The sequence below is a fragment of the Haemorhous mexicanus genome, chromosome 24 (assembly GCF_027477595.1).
Source record: "Haemorhous mexicanus isolate bHaeMex1 chromosome 24, bHaeMex1.pri, whole genome shotgun sequence".
Classification (NCBI taxonomy): Eukaryota; Metazoa; Chordata; class Aves; order Passeriformes; family Fringillidae; genus Haemorhous; species Haemorhous mexicanus.
In genome coordinates, this window is record NC_082364.1 from 465725 (window position 1) to 486848 (window position 21124).

The 21124-nt window shown below is 44.1% G+C and overlaps 1 protein-coding gene across 1 annotated transcript in view; it reads right to left on the bottom strand.

Annotated features, from left to right (window-relative positions):
* Positions 1 to 1165: 1165 nt before the first annotated feature.
* The window catches only part of BARX2 (BARX homeobox 2), a 33005-nt gene continuing 13046 nt past the window's right edge, over positions 1166 to 21124 (bottom strand). Inside the window, exons 2-4 of the mRNA XM_059867232.1 lie at positions 5715 to 6012; positions 3222 to 3306; positions 1166 to 2452 (exon numbers count right to left, since the gene is read on the bottom strand). Coding sequence (XP_059723215.1) covers positions 2198 to 2452; positions 3222 to 3306; positions 5715 to 6012 — 638 coding nt within the window. The 3' untranslated portion in view covers positions 1166 to 2197. The remainder of the gene's footprint in view (positions 2453 to 3221; positions 3307 to 5714; positions 6013 to 21124) is intronic.

A 21124-nucleotide genomic window follows, 5' to 3' on the forward strand; every position in this document is an offset into this window, starting at 1 on the left:
CACTCTGAAGTTCACACCCTGTGTTTGCAACAGAACAGGCAAGAGGGAAATGTTTCATCCCATTTCTAGTTCACTGTGACACAGAAAAAAAGGAGCTAAAAAGTAACAATCCCAGGCATTTTCTAAGCTCCTTGCAAACGTGTGTTGCCCAGTTCTGGTAAATTTGACTTAGGTTTAGGTGCAAACCTGTAGATGCACTTACACCAGTGGCTGCCTTTTCCAAGCTGATTATTGTGTACTGGACAAGTGGAGAATTTCCCTCCCTGTCTTGGCTAAAGCTGGAGTTTCACCACATGAAAGTGTAATCTCTGTCTCACACACTGTAAATACACACAGTGAGCGGCACAGAGGATTACCAGGAAAGTATTTCTCTATTAAGCCATTTCAAAAATCAGTCCCCAGGCAGGATTATACAGATTCATTTCTTCAAGGAAAGAAGAAACCCACATTTTTTAACATTAGCACTGTTCTAGGACAGGATGTCCCACAAACACCACTGTTGCGTAGATGACATTTATTTTTACCTTTCTGAAAGCTGTTTTCAAGTTTTAAAGCACATCTTCTGGCTGGATGGATGGAGAACAACAGCAAGGGTTGGATGCATGGCAGCCATGGAAAAGCCTTGCCAAGCTGAGACACTCAACCATGAATATAAACTGCCCAAATCCTTTACCAAATACCTATTTTATGTTACCCGATGCAACACAGAGCTAATGCAGAGCTGGAATCAAACACTTCCAAACACCACTGAGCAAAAACTGGGGGAAAAAGAATCCCTTTCTCCCCACTCAACACTGCTTGGATAAACCCTTTGAGATCTGTGTGTGAATCCTTGCCATCCCAAAAAAGGGATATTCAGAAATCGTCTTCACAGGGTCACAAAGAGCCACTAAATATGTTTCCAAAACTGAAGGAGGTGACAGAAAATAGCGGCCTTGTTCTTACACATTCACCCAGTGACAAGGTGGCATTTACAACACCCTCACCTCCCTTAACAAGTGCTACAAATAGTTTACACAGAGCTTGTTGTGCAGGGATGTTAAGGAAAATCAGATGATTTCCATTTCCTCCAGATTTTGTTGGAACAGAAAAGCCTATTCCAGAAAAGCCTTTGCCTGAAATTCTGCAATGAGAATCTCTGGAAGAGAAACAACAGCAACAACTGTTTGATTTATGTATTTTATTTTTAATTAAAAAATAAATGTTATCTTAATACATCTCTTGCAGCTTTGGGCAAAATGCACTCTTAACAAGACTCTATGAAACATGATGCACATCTTTTCTTGGCACACATCTTAAACAAATGCCAGCTTCTTGCAGCAACTTTGGAAATCCACCATTTTCCCCAAACTCTGAAAACATATAACAGTTCATTTAAAAAATCCCTACAAAAATTAAAGTGGGCCCAAAGCAAAAGTCTCAGATCCAAGCACCCAAAAGCTTTTGGAGCAGACTTATATCCAAATGCTCATGTCATTCCAAGTTTTATCCCACAGCACTGCAAATTCACAGACACAGCACCCAAACCACCCAAGGAGAAGCAATTGGAGCTGACCCAGGTATGGATCTCCCTTCGGAAGCTTTGACCTTAACTGGGCCAAAGAAAACCTGGGGGTTTGAACTGTTTCCTAAAATTGTTTAAGTCAGGCCCATCCCTAACAGAATTAAGTGCTGGTTACACAAGGAAATGGCGCTGTCAGAGCTTCCATTCCTTGGCTATCCCTGATCTGAGCCCAGGCCAAGCTTTTTGCCCATTGGCACCACACAAGGCAAGGATAAAGCCAAGGGAACACACTGACCCTCCAACACAGCCATACACCTGTCTCCCACCGCCTGCGAGAGCCCCAGACTTCTCAAGGAGCTGTCTTGGCATGGTTTTCCCTGGAAATGTCCTGGCCCCAGTCCTCTCGGCAGGAAAGCTCAGGCCCATGCCAGAGCAACAGGCTGGCACCACTCCCATGGGATGTCTTTGTTCCACCTGGCCCGTGATGGCTGATTCCCAAAGGCACAACGTGACCAATCTTTAGACTTATGCACAAGGTCTACATACATATATATATATATATTTATATATATATGTACACTCACAGCACTACATACATATTTAAATATATATATACATATATATATTTGGTTTTGATTTTTCTCTTTGATCATTTTCTTTTTTTCTCTTCTTTTCCCCTCCTTTCTCTCCCTTTTAACTTAATGGTGTAGTCTCCTCTGAGGAAGGCTCTGGTATATGTTCTGGAGACTTCTCTGTCTCCAACAGGACTTCTTCTGGGTTCTCCTCTGTTAGTTTTGGCTCCTGAGAGGCTTGGGATGTCTCCTGTGGCTGACTCTGAGCCTGGCTGTTAATTTTCTCCTCTGCTTCGATCTCCTCTGAGGTGGGAATGGAGTTTTTCTTTGGACGGCCTTTGGGCTTTGTTGGAGCTTCCTGTCCACCCTTCAACACCTGGAGCAAAGAGATGAACCATCAGGATTCTGAACTCTGCTGGTCTCATACATCCTGTTCCTATGTCTAACTCCCTCTCTCTTCACACCATTTCTGCAGCAACAAGACACTCCAGCCAAGGATCTATATCCAAGGTAATGCCAAATTTGTTAAAAGTGACAGTAACTTCTGCAGGTGCCACATGCATCCAAAGGAACAGCCTAGAACTGCATCTCATCTCCCAAATCAGAAAACATAGACATCTCCACCGGAGAATATCACGGCATCATGTTCCCACCAGCATTTATTGAGTGGATGTCCTTCATTAAAAAGCATTTTAACTGGAAAAGGACCATGAGAAAAAGTGAAAGGTTAAACAAAGATATGAGAAGTAAAAATTAATATTAGCTCTCAAAACTGCTCAGTTTCCATAGAGCAACACAGTCTTTTTTTTTTTTTTCTATGCACAAAACCAATCCCAGAAGCACTGAGATCACACAAATGCAGAAAAATGCAGAAGGAGATATTTTGGTTCTTCCCTCACTTCTATTCTCATTTCTTTCACCTCTTTGCTTTGTCCTCCTCCTACTGCCTTTATTCCCATCTAACCCACCACATATACTGCAGTATGAACACTTTAAAAAAAGAGACCATCTCTGTGAAAAATGATTAGGAATAAAACAAAATTTGGTATAAATAGACACAAGACACTCCACTATGTTCAGCTTCCAAATCTGTTCTTTGCAATCGGTGTTTAAGAGCCATGGAGAAATGACAAGCACCCACTCACCATTTTCTTCCACTTCATCCTACGGTTCTGGTACCACGTCTTCACCTGGAGCTGAGTCAGCCCCAAGGATTGGGCTAAGTCAAGCCTGGGAGACAAACCAGACAACAAAATGAGTTTACTGAAGCCAAGAGCTCAGGTGCCAGCTCTAGGCAGTGCAACACTGTTAAAGCATTCAGCAGAGTCTCTCTGATCAGCTGACTCAAGAATAGTCAAAGTGGTAAAACCCATGAATTTAGGATGCAAAGACAGATGCTCCTATGGAAGATGCAGGTGTTTGCAAGCTCTCTTTTCTAGACATGGCAGGGTTTGTCTACCCTCTGAGACATGAACCTGTTGCACTCCAGCTGCTGATGCTCCATGTTTGTCCACGAATAAGAAGCCACTGGTACATCACACCCCTGAACAACAGGTCACTGATGTCTGAAGCAAACAGGTAGGAACAGACACACAGCATCAGCTACCCTTTGTATCACATTTCTCCTTCACTACCTTCGGAAGAGGGATCATGGTACTTGCCCATTTTTCATGGAGTAGTAGTACATCTAAATCTATCCATTTAATATACATTCTGTTATTGAGGCAATTTAAGCTTCTAAGTGAATTTATTTTTTTGTACGTTTAACTGCAGGGTATGTGTGGCAGACAGCCCATAATCCTGATTCATCCTTCACAAATCTCCAACCCATGCAAGTTTGTGTGAACCCATTCATTATTTTTATATTAAAGCCCAGGATATGAAGCATATGTGGCTCAGAGGTGCTCCTGATCCTTCCCCACAGGTGATAGCAACATGCATCTGGTGGTTTTGTAATAGAGCTGCACAAGGGATGGAGGTGGAAATCCTCAGCCACGCCAGGAAAGTGCCCCTCAGAGTCATGCGAGTCCTGCAGGTTGGACAGGTCCAACGCAGAGCCACATTCCACAGTATTCTGCATTCTGTGACATTTTGGCAAATATCTCCTTGCCTTTGAATGGGCAAACACATTTGTCAAGGCCAAGTTTTTCATAATAAAAGCTTTGTTACAGCTGGGCTCCTTGGGCAACCAGATTTACATTTGTAAACACCCGCATACCCCACCCAGCTCTCCAGGCTCCACCTCACACTCAAGGATTCATGCTTCTCCCCCACTCCAAATCCACTCTGGACCTGCAGGCTTGGTCTGCCACTACGTCACTTCTGAAGCCATTAATCTAAGACACCATTACTGTTAAGAGTAGAACATGTCAGAGTCATTACCCTGATGTACTGCCCTCCCTCACTATGGATAAACCAGGGGTTTCAGGTGCCCTCCCAGGGCTACAATCTCCTATCCAGGCCAAAAGCTGCAGAAGTGAACACAGATCACAATTTACTGCTTTGCCAGGTTTTCAGCCATGAGCTGACAGAGAGAAATTTGGCTTAGCCAACCCTTCGTGCCTTAATGCTCCTGTCTGGTAACACCTGCTTTACTTGCAACCAGCTGCCATTTCTTGCCGCATACCTCAGTGCAACCAGCACTGCCTGGAAACCCAAGGAAACAAACACAGGGGAAGTGGTACATGGGCAGGAATTGCTCATCGGCCTCAATGAAACCAAGGAACAGTCATATGAGATTATTAATTACCAGCTTTGAGTGCTTCAGTAAAGTGTCAACCATCTGGTGATGTGAAGATGTGAGGAATCAGTGCTGGCATAGCAGGAACTCTGAAACTCCATAAGGCAGGCTGGCTATGGCCAGGAATTTTTGCCTTGCAGCAATTTGGTGACAGGCAGTAGGAGCAGAAAATGCCATCTTCAGAATCAACTTAAATATTGGGACACTGCTCTCTGGAGTGCAGGGACTGATACCTTTTAAACCTTCTCCAGGTTTACAAACTTCCTAGGAATTCGATGGGTCATTTTTCCACAATTTAAATTTCCAGAGTAGGATTCAAAACCTTTAAAAAAGCTAATATCTCTCTTAGTTTGGCTTGCCCATGTGGTACCAAGCAGTGCCTAAGAACTTGCCTGTGCCTTTGCAAGGCACCTTTCAATTCCAGGCTCTGCTTTAAAAGCTTATGAGCAGGCCACTACCTTCCCACTGAATTGCTGCCCAAGGTGATGGACAAAAGCCAGCTCAGGAGCAGCTGAATCTACCATGAACATACAGCCATGAACCAGCAGATTGCGGGGGGAGACAGGCTCCATCATTTTTCAAGTGTGCAGCAGGAGTCGGAAAGGCAGAGATCCTTCTTCTCTGAGGAGATCTCTGAGCCTGGAGAACTGCTCCCAACCATGTGTATCATTATCTGACATTTCCACTGATATGATCTATTTGGGTCACCTTTGATCCCAGGAAAAGTAGCCTTAAATTTTAATCAGGTTACCTGCCATGGCTGCAGCCAATGGCAGAGGCAATTCACTGGAGCCAGAGGCAGCATCCCCAGCCAGGGAATGTTCAGTGTGGAACAGCTGAGCAGGGCTGGAGCATCCCTTTTGCTCATCCCTATTACTGGTGTGAGCAACCAACCTACCTGTCGGGCGTGGAGAGATACTTCTGCTTCTGGAATTTCTTCTCCAGGCCCATGAGTTGGATCTCGGTGAAGATCGTCCTACTTCGGCGCGGCTTCTTCGAGCGTGGTGGGGGCTGCTCTGCCTCCGACTCACTGCTGACCGGGGCCTCGCTGGGGGGAATCTCTGAGCCCACGGTGCCCACGCAGGGCTGGGCTGGCAGCACCTGGGAGCTGCCAGCGGCCGGGAGTAGTGGGGCCATCACGGGGGGCTGCCGGGTGATGACAGAGAGGAGGGGATAGGCCCGGAGAGAAGGGGAGCCTGGCAGGGAGGAAGCACAGGCAGATGAAGGTCAGATCAGAGCTGATGTGTTTGAGCAATGGAAGCGCAGGAGAGAGGAGGGAGACAGGAAGGGCTTTCCTGGCTCTGCCATTTGCTTGTTAAAGGACAAGCAAGACTATTTTCCTCTCTGGATCTGTTCCTTCTCCCAAATTGCACAGCTTTTCTTGGGCTGGGGAACCCTAACCCTAACCCTAACCCTAACCCTAACCCTAACCCTAACCCTAACCCTAACCCTAACCCTAACCCTAACCCTAACCAAGACAGGGAAAGGAAGGACTGCCTTTCCACTCCTTTTTTAGGAGATACTATAACCATTGAAATCATCTGTCTAATTACTGCAAGAGATTAAACTCCAAGCAAAGGATGAAATATATCCCCAGTCTGTTCCCAACTTTGTTTCCCTGGGGAAACTAGGACAGGGTTCACTTGAGACAGTCCCCCTCCCCTTGCAGGTAACAGACAACAGAGTCTAGTTCACAGCTCATTCCATCCCCTAACAGGCAACTGCATCAGAACCACCCTCGCCCTCCCTGCCCACACTGATCCCGCTGACCATGCAGGAAGATGAGGATGAATAGATCCCAAGAGTTCATCACTGACTGAACTCTGCATCTTATGCCACCCAGTTGATACCAGCCCTAAAAACAAACCAGTTCTGCTCCAATTTTTTCAGATCAGGGCTTTTCTGGGATGACAAATCCAAACATTCCCAAACACTAGAGGAAGTTCTGATCTACATCAGGCCTCCTGATTTACAGCTACAGCAAATTTCTGCTCAGCCTTAGCCCCAAGAAATTGAATGTTCCTTTACACTTTGGGCAAGGAAATTGAGCTACATATGGGAAAAGTAAACTCACTGTAAGATATACAACCTGCAGAGCCTTGGGCAACTCACTTTCTTGCTCCGTACCTCATTTTACCTCATTTGCAAGATGGAAACAATTCTCCTTACCTACATCACTGGTGGTAAAACATGGATTAAAATTTAATGTACACAAAGTATTTGGAGATCTTTAGATAAATGGGACTGTAGAAAGGAACATATTACACCAGCAGGCCTGATTGTGAAACCCTTCACATGAATCACCACTAATGAAAATAATGATCTCTAGACCTCAATGAGTGTGTTGGGGTGAGTAACTCCACACTGTGGAAGAAAGGAGTTCCCAGCCTGGCCTGCTGATGACCTGTATTCCTCAGCCCTCTCCCCAGGTGTAGGGTTGTGATCACAGGAACCAGGATACATCAAAGAACATCATAGACTGTTGATCGTTGCTTCTCTCCTCAACCACAGCAAATTGTGCAAAATACAGCCACTTAAAAAGCAAGCTGGGAAAACTATTGTCAAAAACCTAAATAGCTTTGACTACAGACTGGGGTTTAGGCAGACTAGGGCTTCAGTCTTGCTTTCTGCTCCACACCTCTGCAACACTAAAAATCAAAGTATTTCCATTAAATGTAAAGCTTTCCACTTAAACCACCAAGGAAGCATTTGAGAGACGAGATCAGGTTTGCCAAGCCAACCTTTACCTTGTGTCAAGCCTTATCTACTTTTTTTTTCTGGGTATTTTTTCCAGCTGAAGACTGTGCTGATCTACAGCACCACTGAGTAACCTGGTGGAAATTTTGCCTTGATTTACAACTTCAGTGGCTGTTCAAAGAGCATAAACTAGGACAGAGTGTGCTGTCCTTTGCTTTACACCACTGTCCTTTGCTTTACACCTCTGTCCTTTGCTTTACACACTAAATCTATGCTGGTATTTATGCCTCCTCTGACACCACCCAGTTAGACAGAAGGTAAAGCAGATGCTGCTCCCATAGCCTATGTCCTTCTTGTCAACCCACCACTATTCATTTCTGACACAGTGGGATAACAAAAAATTTGCTGGCCCACACATAGAACAGATGATTTCTTCTCTTTCAGCCAAATTTGCCCAAAAGTCATCCCCTCTTGCCTCCTTGAAGGGTCTCTCAAGTTCTAGAGTCCTATGAAGGACCACTGAGGCCACCTCCGCCACGAGAGGTGTTCCTGGGTTTGCCATGAGATTCATGAGGACATCATGTGTGGATGTCTTCATTTGCAGCAGTCCTGGGACTCAGCCCCGGGACACAACTGCTCTTGGTCACTCAGGCTCCAACAGACTTCTTGGATCCCAGTTCTACCCTGTTCTGCATAAGGAGACTTAAGCTTAAGCTTACTCCCAAAAGGAGTGGGTCCAGTCTTAATACATCCCCTTATCCACTGCTATGGGATCCTGCTTTAACACTGCCCATCACAGAGCTCCTGCTCCTCTACAGGTTCATCCTCCAAACCTTATCCCACATCCCCCAAACCACAGCCCATTCCTGTTCTCACTCATGGGCAGCTTTTTAACCTGATCACTGATTAATCAATACTTTTGTACATCCATATATTTCCAGCTCGGCTCTCCATAAAGCACAAAATTACTCATTAATAATAAATCACCAGAGCTCAGAAACCCCTGCAAGGCTCCAAGTGACTGACACCTCTTGATGAAAGGATTTTTACAAGAAACTCTCTTCAAAGGAGGTCAGCAAAGTTATGTGACATCAGAGCAACCAGGGATATTTTCTTTTCTCTATGGCATGGCAGCAGCATGTGGAGTGTTTGAAGGGAGGGGAGGACGGTTACAATCGTCACAGAGCATAAGATCTGCCTTCATCAAACAGAGAAAAGTCTCTTCAGGTTATTTTTCTCATAGTCAGGTAAGATTAGGGTTACAAGAACTGCTTTTCATGATCAGCAGCAAGGCCTTGGCTATTTTTGCAGGGTACAACAGTGGTTATTAGAGAAGCAGATGACACCGGAGTTGTTTGCGTCTGGGTTTTCAAGTGCTGAGCACCTGAATGAGGGGATACATTTTCCAAAATTCTCAGCAGCCAGCAGCTGTGCCCTGGTCAAACAGCTAGAAAAGCTCAGCGCATGCTTATTTTTGGAGTCTATGTCAGGACACAAATTTATTTATGGCCCTTCTGTAACTTGCTGCTTCTGCGCAAGTCGTGGTTTACAACTGCCAAGCTGATCTGAGTTCCAGGTGCTGAACAGATTTGTGAGGCTGTTGACACTAAGTGTCCTGTATTTGTTTATCATTTGTGCTTGTAAGAGTAACCTTTGCTTATGGTTTGACACCAACAGTTTTGACAGTGCTTTTAGAAACCACCGTAAATAAAGAAAGCATCATGATCAGCCCAGTTTATACAAGACTGCTCAGCTTTGTGCCCTCAGCCTGGTGAGGACACAGGATGGATGTGGCACAGAGTAAGAAATAAGGATGGCATCTAGAAAAGACATGGGCGTCAAGGCTGCAGATATTTTTTGGGAGAAAGCTAAAGGTCAGAAAGGGGGCAATGCTTTAGCAGCCTCTGCACGTAGAGCAAACCAGAAATAACTGACCTCTACATTGCATGAGGCAGCTTTCAGTTCCCAGAGAAAGAAGCCCAAGTTCAGTGTCCTGCTCTGAATCTAGTTATCCCAAAGTTCAAAGCAGCTCAAGGTGAGCCAGTCCATAGTCTCTAGGTACACTGTTAAGATGACTCCCCTTAAACCATCTGTACAGTTCTCACCCTGATAAAGCCTTGCCGTCCAAACGCCACGAAATCTGAGGCGAGATCTAAACTTCACATCCCCCAGAGTTCAAAGGTACTTCTAGACTGACATGGTATTGTAAGAATGGAATAATTTCCTAATCCTCAACAAATTAAATGCTGGCAGGCAGCTCTTGTCTGCTCAGCACTGTTGTGACACGCTCTGTCTCCTGAACTGGGATGAATGGGAGTGAAGAGCTCTTTCTTTCCATACCTGCCTTTCACAATGGTTCCACTGAACACGTTCTCACCTGCACTGTTGCATGAGCACTTTTTCTGACCCACGGCTCTTTTGTACATGAAAACCCAAAAGATGCCCATATAAACCAGAAAATGAGGAACTTGCTACCCTAGAAACACACCTAAAACATTTTAATATTTCCGTCTAAAACTGTAAAGAGGCCCCACACTCCAGTGGTGAAACCACCGGTGGTTTAGGACTCAGGAGGTCTCACTGCTCTTCATAGGGACAATGGTCTCTTACTATGTGGTTTTCTATAGAAAAGTTCCAGTTTTATCTGCTAGAATAATCTAAATTGCCCCAAAGTCTAGGGTATTCTTGGGCTCACTCTGCTGCTGAATACTTCTCAAATATTTGGGAAAAAATAAGTATAATCCCATACTTCATACCATGCACTACTGAAGGAGCACTGCCTAAACAACAGATTTTTTTCCCTGTAGTTCTTTTTTAAGGATTTGAATAATCTCAGTTTCAAGCACAAAGAACACTCTTATTTCTGTCTACCCCACAAAGCAAACATCTGGCCACTCTTGCTAAAATTAACCAAGGGCTAAAAATAAAAACGACATTGGATCTGCAGAGCATTTTCTATGATCTGAAAACATTTTGCTTCACTATTTAAATCTGCGTTGGCAGCCACTGCACAGGGAATAACAGATCTGTAGTAAGAACTGCCCACATCACCTTAGCAAGAATTGGCGTACTCAAGCCACATATAGGATAACCCTGGACTCCTGTTTCCTAATTATACATCAGATATTTCTGCAAAAAAACTATCATGGTTTGATGTATCCAAAGATTTTTTTCTGTCATTTGTTTTTCTTTTCAGCAGCAACAAAAAGAAGATGTTACATCAAGAAGACCAACCTGAAACCATCTCCACTCACCTTCTAGTAAACTTATTTTAAACTTCTTCTGACCACTACCTAAGACACAGTGGATACACCACCAGTGCACAGATCATCTTGCAGAAGTTGTAATTAAAAATAAATACTTAAAACAAGTATTTTCCCCTTATTTACCCCCTCCTCCCCTCCTTCCTGGCCTAATTTCAACCCCAGCAGACACAGAATAGAAGGAAGAGAAAACGGAAAGCACTAATTAGTTGCATGGTTTGACTGCCGGCAATGGAAGAACAGTTTTCCTCCCAGGCAAACTCAGTTTCCAAATGTTGTTTTGGAAAGCAAGAAAGAAAAAGGAAGGAAAGATTTATGGATCAGCTCCTCTTGGCAGGTCAGCCCTGCTCAGAGGCAGAATGAATCTCACTCAGAATGGGCTAAAGGTAAATAATAAAAGAAAATGAATTTACGACTAAGGAAGGTCTATAAATCTCTCATCCCCTGAGTGTCAAAACAAAGAGAACCAAGAAGGAGTTGAGTTCATTTAGGAAAGAACTGGATTTTGCTGAAGGAGCAGGCAGTCTCCTGACAGGAATAAGCAATCCCTGAGTGAAGTAAGGAAAACAAAAGAAGCACAGAAACGTTGAGAATTAGTTGAACCACACACAGTTTCTTTAGTGGGGAGAGAGAGCATTACATTGACTTTTTCCACCATAGATCCCAAAAAGCGAAGATTTTCCAACAATACCAATTCCATGGATCTCAGCTAGACTTTACCATCTCATCCAGAGCTGAGCAGGGACCTGGTACAATCCGGAAACTCAGTGTGGCCCAGGAGCCAAGTGCTTAAAGACAGCAGCCAGGTATCCAGTGTGTGCTGCGGGACACATGACGTCCCCTCAGTCAGAGTGGGACTTTGCCTTATGGTTGCCAGACCTGCCAAAAGCTGACCCGAGAGAAAACCTGACCCTTGAACAAGGGCTCTGCTCCTCTGTTGAGCTTCCTCAGGCAGCACAGGGCCCTGCCGCACCCCTCTTGTCCATTAGGAGCCCCACTGAGGGCAGGAAAGAATTCTGGCACTAAGGTTAGACCTTATTTAATCTATTTTTGATGACATAAAATTTAAACCTACTCTGCTCCCTCTATACTGGGCTTAGGCAACTGATAAGTTCCCCAGACACAGGAAACTCTTTCTTATTAACTATTAGAAGGCATCAGGTTCTTCCCAAGACCAACGCTGTGCTCCACCAAGCACCCTGATTCAGACACGAAAGGCAAGAGGAAAGGAAAGAACAGAAAAAGGCTGTGCAGATACCAGAAAAATTCACATTCTCTCAAGAACAAGTGCTTAGGAGAGGTTTGAGGGGAATTGCCAGGTCTCTCAGACTTCCTTGATGCAGCCATTTCCAAGGTGCCTGGCCCACTGAGCACTGTCATGAAAACTTGAATCCCAAGTTTAAAAAATGACCTGGGTGATGTTTCTGCTATGCAGCATGGTGGGAACAGATCCCTCTGCTCCTCCAGAATGGGAAGCAGCAGAGTCATGCCAGGGGATGGCTGCTTCTGAGCCAATTATGGCCTGGGCAGAGGTGGGCTAATGAGGCTGCAATCACAGTGCTGACAGCTTGGCACTTCCCAGCTGTGAGCCCATGTATTTGCATGGAGCAGCCCTTGGAACACACTGGCACACACAGTCCTTCAGAGCTGAAGTCCAGGCACAGCAACAAAGCCTCCTTAAGCTGCCCCTGAGCAAGGCAATTGAGCTTAGAGGTGGTACCTAGCTATGGAATTAGATGTTTTAAGCACCCCTCTCAAACAAAGCTTAGCTAGAAAGGTGGAGACAAGTAATTTGTCAGAATTCCTTTTTATCAACTAGTTCGGGCACTGATTCTCTTCTCATCCTTTCCAGTCTTCTGAAAGACAACCCTCAGATACTCTTTTAGATTGCCAATACACACCTCTCTTCATATTGGAAGAGCTGGAAAACCTGCAGATAATCCTCTGAGCCTTTACAAGTGCCATAGCTCAGCTCTATAAGCAGATTTTTCTGTGACTATTACATATTAAATGGGAATCCTGGAACCGGGAGTGTTTGAAAATGCTCTTTGTTGCCATTCTTCTTCTCTAGCACCTCAAAGCTCAGTGACAGACTTAGCCTTGTTTCAGGAGAGGAGAATTGTCTGTGGTTTGGTTTCTTTTTCTACTTGCTCTCTTTCTTTGGATATGTGTGGAAAATGGTGGTAGTTAAGCTAGACCTAAAGTCTCTGCACAAGAGCAGAGGTGAAGGGCACTTCTGGGGCATTTTGAGAACTTCCAAAAATAGTCTTAAGACTTGGCCAAAATGCAGAGAGACAAAATTTCCATAGGAATTGTCTCATGGAAGCTACAGGAAGGCAGAGCAATCAACCCTGAAAACTTAAGTGCAGAACTGGAACACAAACAGACACCACTGATATTCTAAAATAGCACCAGTGAGGTTCTTTGGAGTAAAGTTTGACTGCTCCTTAACCAAAGACTGCAGGTACATTAACACTACATTGTTTTGCCACTTCAATGAACCCGATTAATCTGACAAGGACGACTCAGCAACACAGTAAAAAATGTAGCAAATGGCTTATCTTCATTGTGGAAAAATCCAGACCTAACTGATGTCCATGGCAAAATACCCATCAGCTTCAGTGGAGCCAGGATTTCACACGCATGTGCCCACAGAAAGAAAACAAAGACAAAACAAAACAAAGGAAATTAGTGCAGCTAATTTTAGCACAGGCAAAAGGATCCTTTTTTTAGGCATTCTGGCTGAAAGCCAGTTCTTCAGGAGTCTACACCTCTGTACAAGCCAAGTGGGAATGGGAGAAAAAAGGGGCATCTAATCAAATGGCAATTTTTTACCTCAGATTTTCAGATGGGAGAAAACGTGGGCTCAACCAGGAGTCATGTTTGACCTTCCCTAAGAGAGCAGTCCCTTTTCTCTTCAATCACTCTTTTTGGGGGGATCAGGTTTTTAGCTAAATCTGTTGCAGACAAAACCACTGATGTTGGTGGAGGTTGACTTAAAAGATGCTCCTCCCCAAAGCATCTCCCACTCTGCAAATATCAGTACAACTTCCCAGGGATGACTGGAGCTGGACACAACTCCAGCTTCTGCTCCCTGCGGTCTGGGACACTTGGAGCTGTGGCTGAGTTCAGCCCAATTTCAAAGCCACATGGGAAATTTTCTCAGCTCTGTAGGATCCAGATTTTCCATTATAAGTCTGTCTCCATTAGCAATTTATCAACAAATTGCTGTATTTCTTCTCAATAATAACAGCAATGAGTAAGTTTGAATTATGCAAGGCGTGTATGCTGCAGGCATCCACAAAAACCAACAGAAAAATAACTAATCCTTACTTATTAATGACATTTGATATTCATACTGTACTTTTCTGTGTGTTTAAGGTCCTGCACACAGTAAGTAATTGGCCTTGAACAGCTGAGAGGCCTGAGAGCCTCCCTGAGCAAGACTTGTCTCATTCCCTGCTGCCACAGGCACCTTGCCTTGAACAGGGCTGGATGTGGGGCAATTATCCATCTTAAAAACACAATCCAAAACTCATCTAGAGCAGCAGTGTCTCCAGGGATGCCAGATCCCTGAAGGGTGGCACCAGAGATCTTCTGGCAGGGCTGGTGATCACCATTCTGACAAACTGGCTTTGTTCAGGGCCGCAAGGCGGGGAGAAGATGGCAATGCACCTTTTGAAGCTGGAGTGGAAAGGCCTGGCTGTGCTATCCTGGGGCAATCACTGGGATATCCTGGGATAACAGTGCTCAGCCACCGAGTTTATTCCCAAATGCTGGAAAGACACAAGCCAGCAACACCTGGTGCAAAAGGCTGCTGTCCCTGCACAGAGCAGCCTTTCTTCCAGGCTGTCAGTCAAGCAGAGGAGCGTGCCAGGACCTTGTCAGATCCTCAGTGAAGAGGAAAATTTATATATAAAGAAGATTTATTTTGTTTTAAAGAAGCATTTAAAGAATCTATTTGGCTAGCACTCAAGAAATCCTCTGTGGCAAATGTTATGGCACTATGGCTTCATCAGCAGAGAATGAATCAGAACAGACACTTCTGTACTTTGAATTATTCTGCTTCACATACTCAAATGGCAACCTGCCTTTTGGATGGGGGGCCCCCTTGACGCAAACCTGCCCCCTCCAGCCAACCTGAGCATGGCTCAGAGAGGTCCTGCTCATTGTCTAAGGCTACACAAAAGGGTCTCTGTCTGGGATTCCACATCTTTAGCTGATGAGCCCTTTAAATTCTACTCAGTGGGAAAGGAGGTGCCCTGAACACAAGCAGATCTGCCTTAATATTTATTATTAATACATGGGCCCAAGGCCATCGTGACTTCGACAGCTCCCAAGGGAAGGCAGGCTTGGAAGTGAACCTCCATTCCAGACGCTTATTGCTTGAACTTGGAGGGAGTTCTAAGTCTGGGCTACATCAATCCCAGAGAAATAAACACCAGCACATCTCCATAAACAACACTCAGGCAGTGCAGGGGAGCTCTGGGATACAATCTGCCAGCTCCCTGCCCAGATCTGCACCAAGGGATACTTTGGGTCCACTAAGCCAACTTCAGCTCGAAACTCTTCTTTTGAACTGAGTCATGTTAAATACTTCAGTCAAGAGTTCCCTCCATCACTGAGGAGAAGGCTCATCACTGGAACTCATCATCCACTGATCCAGACTTCACATGTGGAGCAGCCAAAGGATGAGAGACTACAACAGCTCTAAGGCTTGGATTTACAGGAAGTTTCTGGTCTTGGGTATTGGGGACAGAGGGGGAACACAGCGCCAGAACTCTCAGGGTGTCTCAGCTTAAACTGCAACAATTTACCAATGCCAGACATGACCAGACATCATGGGACACTGGGAGAGGTCAAATTGATTCCTCTGTCCAGGTGGTGTCACTAGTCAAGGAATAAGATTCAAATAAGATTTGGACTTTGATGGTGAAGCTCGTCCTAGCTGAGGGGGTGGAATTTGATAGAAGGGTAAGTCCTGTCCTGTGCTCTGTTCTGCTCCCCAAGCATCTCTTCCTGGTCACTGCCCAAGCTTTGAGTCTATATGGCCCTTGGGCCAACACATTGTGGCCATTCTTACATCCTCACGCAACCGACAAGCGATTCTGCCTTCTCTGAGGATTTCACAGTTTCTAGCCAAGTTCAAACACACAATGCCATGGACACATAAATTAATCAGTCCCTTGCTTCCTGCTTGGTTAATTATTATCACAGCATCCATAAGCAAACACCAGCCTTGGCCAGCTGACTGGCTGTGCACACAAAAGCACTCTTCAGGTTTCTCAAGCCCACCCTTGTGTAAGCTCCAGCAGAAAGCTGGCCATAAATATCACTACCTCTTCCTGCCCCAAGGCTCTAAAACACACTGCTGAGAGTGACATGGGAAGAAAGAGAGCGCAATTGTTTCTCAACACCAGACTGTGTAAATTTTGCCTGATGGACCTTTTGGAAAACACTTTTTTCTTCTCAAGAGAATAGTGGATCAGTGTTTAAAATACACAGACATCCTGCTCTTTTCCTCCTTGCTGAAATGAAAGGGGGACTTCAGAAAGTGCCAGTGTTAACCTGAAATGGACCTGTCACACCTTGGCAAAGCTTCTCCCTCTTATAGCTGTGGCTTATAATCTCAAGGGTTGCTTTATTAATAATTTTGCCCCCATCAGGACACATTTAGGGGAGAGCTTGGTCTCTCTGAGCTGCATATATGATTCTTTGATTTTGCATCTGCCCTAACACAGAGAAAACCCATCTCTGTTTCCTCTATGGACAAAAATAAACTCTGTGGACAATTTGGCTGAACAGCTGCACAAACAATGCAGTTTACAAGGATGCAAATGATACATGAGCAGGTTTTGTTCACAGCCTGCCTATCCTTTGTGGCTGACAATTAGATCAGTGTTCTTAACCCAGCTCTGGTGGCTGGGGTAAGGAGGAGAGACACGCACAGGGAACAAAGCTGAGCATAATGGACATCCAAGCGTTATTCCAGGAAGCTGAAAACCTGTTAACAGAATCTAGAGCACCCTGGAAGAGGATTTCCTTCAAACCTGATCTTTTTGTTTGAGTAAGCTGACTATGTCACAGCTTCCACAAGCACAAGGCATGGCTATTTTAATCCTCTTCACATCATATAACAGCACACCCATGTCACCTTACAGATCCAATTTTAACCAAAAGAGATTGAATTTTGGACAACTAAGCTTTCACGTTTTGGATGGGGGAAAATACACAGCTGGATTTCCAGGTTACAGAAACTTTTCACTGCCAACGATTCTACAGCATAAAAATCAGTCCTGGCAGCTTCATTTCTGAAGCAGCTTCCTTGACTTAGGACTCTCTGTATTACATAAAGTCAGTCATGAGCTGAGGATGTTGCAAGAACCATCAGTCATGGTTCCATCTCCACCTCTGCCTGCAGACATGAGTGTCCCATATGGACATGGAGAGGTGGATGCTCCCAACAGTAATACCCCAGTCTCCCAGCAAACTGATTGATGGGAGCCAAGACCCATTGTGTTCATTCCAGGGTCAGCGGCATATTGAAGTTTTTCAGCTGAAACACAAAGCCAGTTTCACTCTCACAGAAATTCATCTAATCTCAAAAAAAAAGCTGAAAATGTCTCAAGGATGGGCAGTCCCCAAATGGACACATACAGAATAAGCAGTTCCATGAGTTCCAGCCTCAGAGTTGCAAGGGACTTTGGAGGGATTAAAGCAGATATGTGCCAGAAAAGTGATGATAAGGTTTTCCCAGCATCCATACCACAGCCCTGACAGAAGGATGTGCCAGAGACTCCAGCTGGTGAGCTCTGAGCAAGCTGGTGAGCTGAGTGAGCTCTGAGTTCTGACCTCTGCCTGCTCAGAGGAGCTGAGGCTGCCCCATCCCTGGAAGTGTCCAAAGCCAGGCTGGATGGGGTTTGGAGCAACCTGGGATAGTGGAAGGTGTCCCTGCCCATGGCTGGAACTGGATGAGATTCCAAGCCAAACCATTCTGAAATTCCATGATCTGACGCTCTCCAAATGCAAGCCCTCGCTCATGTCCAACATTTGTCTGTGTGAATTTTTTTCTGTTCTGATAGGAAGAAACACTGTTTTCACATCTCCAGACAAATTTAGATTAGACTTCAGGAGGAGATAAGGCCCTAATTAATCATAATGGATGGAATTAGGTTTCTACAGTGCTCAAATGCAGTCTTAAATGTTAAATAATGCCCTTATGTGCAGAAATGTTAGAAGGACAACTGTTGCAAACAGTTTCAATCGAGAACTACAGACATGCCCCTGGGAATGCTCTGATTCAGGGATCAAGGTGGGAAATTTAGGGATCCAAATGGAAAACCCTCCCTCAATCTAAGATTTGAAGTCAAACCTTTGGTTATCAGCAACCTCTGGTTTCCTCATTCATGGATTCTCCTCTGAGTTTCCTACAGCCCCTGTCACCAGGACGCACCGCGTTGCTGTGTTCCACAAGGATGTTGGGGATTCATAATCTCATTCTAATGCCAGTTATAAAACAGCCCTTTCTTCCCTTCATGTGTAGGTGGGAGTATAATTCCCACTAGCATAAGAAACAGCTCCAGGCTAATGGGGATATTGTCACATTCCCACCAACTTTACTCTGTCCCATAAAAGAACCAAACTAACAAAGTTCTGTTCACTTGGATGTAGATTTTGGGGAAAGAGGACCTCAGGCACAATATTTCCATCCCTGGCACTGCCTTAATGGTCAGTCTCAGCCAACTCCCTGAATCCCACTGGACTTCTGTTTTCCCCACATGCAAAACGAGGGCAATAACACCAACCACACCAGTGATACAGTCTGGAAAGGACTAAACAGCAGCCATGAGAGGAGGCAGAGGTGTTGCTATCTTCCAGCTCACTGCAGACACTGCCCGTTAATATGTTGCATGAGTGCTGTGTCGAGAACTCTCTTTTGTGTCACACAACTACGAAATTCCTTAATGTGCCATTAATATGTATGTTAATTTTGAAGCAATGCACATGTTCTGTTCTTGTGCAAGCAGTAATGTTTCCAGGGGAACTCCTCCAATAACAGGCACAGATCCAGCATGTGGCTTTTCCAACAAAAATGGCTTTTTTAAGCTCAATTTTCAAAAAGTTCTCTTCACCCAAGAAAGACATTCTGCCCAGGATCAACCATCCCTGCCAATTTTAATGTGATGCTGATCTAAATAATTCTGCAGGGAATATTTTACGCATCCCCCAAATCTCACCACTACCAGACTCTGAGTTGGCTCTGCTGGGATGAAACACATATTACATTTGGCATTTCCACATGCAAACAGACAATATCTTTACACTGACAGTGTTTTCATTAAGCTCTGAAATAGGGGCTGTATGCCACATGGAATGTTATTAAGCTGTCCAGAGAATTTAGGCAATTATTGGCATTTACCGCTCTCTGATGAAAACACCCAACACTGCTGACTCATCATGGGAATTGGTATGCTCTGCTCAGCAATGGTGTGGTAGTTCTGAGGGAGCTTCTGAGCTCAATTCTGAGACTCAAAAGAGCCTTTAATTCACATTTGGTGAACCTCATATGAAAAACTGTTTCAATTTTAATTTTTTTTTAAATCCTATTTTACCTCTCTATTGAAGTATTGATGCATTGCCCACAGCTGTCCCTGATTCAATCCCAGGAAATCTGACGGGAAGGAGATCCAAGGGCTTTCATTTTTCAAAAGATTTGCTCAGACGCTGCATCCTGTTTCATTGCCTTGAAACAGGTTTTCTCCAATTAATTAAAAAGTACTTTTAAAAGTCTTTTTCCTCCTTACTTAAAGCCATTCTACAGAAGTTAAAGACTTGATATATGGATATAAATATATAGTTGGTTAATAAAAAGATGAGTTCTGTGTCCACTCTGTGTATTCCAACCACCACAAACACTCTACCACTACATCCTTGACATATACAAAATGACAAAGTAGAGGGAAAAGTGCAATTGAAACTGCAGGAAAATGAGAAATTTATAATCTGCTACAAAAATTGGCTCAAATACCTAAATGTTTCAAATTATTTTAGTACTTTATTAAAAATAAATTTAAGGAAAAAAGTTTAAGGCATTTGAATAGCTTGCTCCCTCCAAATGTATAAAGTTTCAGAATGACAACATATTCCTACTTGTTTCCAATTCAGAGGGAACAAAGTAAGAGTCTTGAAAGAAAATGAAAAATCCCATATGAAAATATAATTTTATGAGTTGTCTTCTCACACATTAAAAGGAGGCAAGGGAAAGGCAAATTTAAATTATTTTCTTCCCTCTATGGGTCACCTTTCATTAAATTGCTGAGAATGAAACACTGCCACCAGGACGTTAACATCTCATTTTCAGTGCTGCTGGGGTGAAGAGCCTGAATAAAAATAAATGGCTTCTCCAATGAGACACATCATCCATCGTCAGCATGTAAAACACAGTCATTAATCACAGCACAACCTGCTTATTATGGGCATTCAAGCACTGGCAATACAAATGCTTATAAAACAGGGGCTCCTTTCACAATTCCCTGCCCTTGTCTCTCAATAGTTTAGAGGATTAACCCTTTTGCAGTGAGGGATAGGCAAACTGGTTTTGCTTAATTCCAAACCAACCTGACATCATGGGTTCAAAAGTTCGACTTGAACTTGAACATTCTCAGGTGCAGTTTGTGCTGAGGGAACAAAGAGCTCAAGGGGAGATAAGGGAAGGAAGACAGCAAAAGAGCAAATTGAAGAACCCTACAGGGCATGGACTTAGTGTAAAAATCCAGTAAGAGACAAAGGATGGATGAAAAATGGAGATGAAAGAGTTGAAACTCTTGCAAAGTAATAAACACAGTTTGTCTTAACACCTATCTTACAGTGATTTGTGGGGAAGTCTCTTCCTTCCTACAGAATTCCTTCTGCTGGGAAAAAACAACAGGATTTTACTTGTACTTAATTAATACTCATGAAGAACACAGTTAAACATACATAGTCCCCACTGACCATATGACTTTGGGCTTTTCTTGCATTTCTTAGCAAAGGAGTTTAAAATGCTAATGTGTAAAGAACCACCATTTTTCTTTAAAAAATGGGAAGGATGAGGAATTCAACTGGCTCCATGTCACATATGAATTCAAGGACAAAGCCAAGTACGGATGGCCCAAGCACAAAGCGCTGCCTGCAAAGCTCTCAGCTCTTCCCTGGGCTCTGCAAAACCCAGCTTCACTCAGTTATCCCTGCTCCCAACACAGCGTGTCCCAAGCTGCCAGATAAATAAATGCTCAGAAAATGTACATTTATTTACAGTCTGATGCAATTCCTTTTTTTTTTTCTACACACCCAAAACTTCTATTGACTT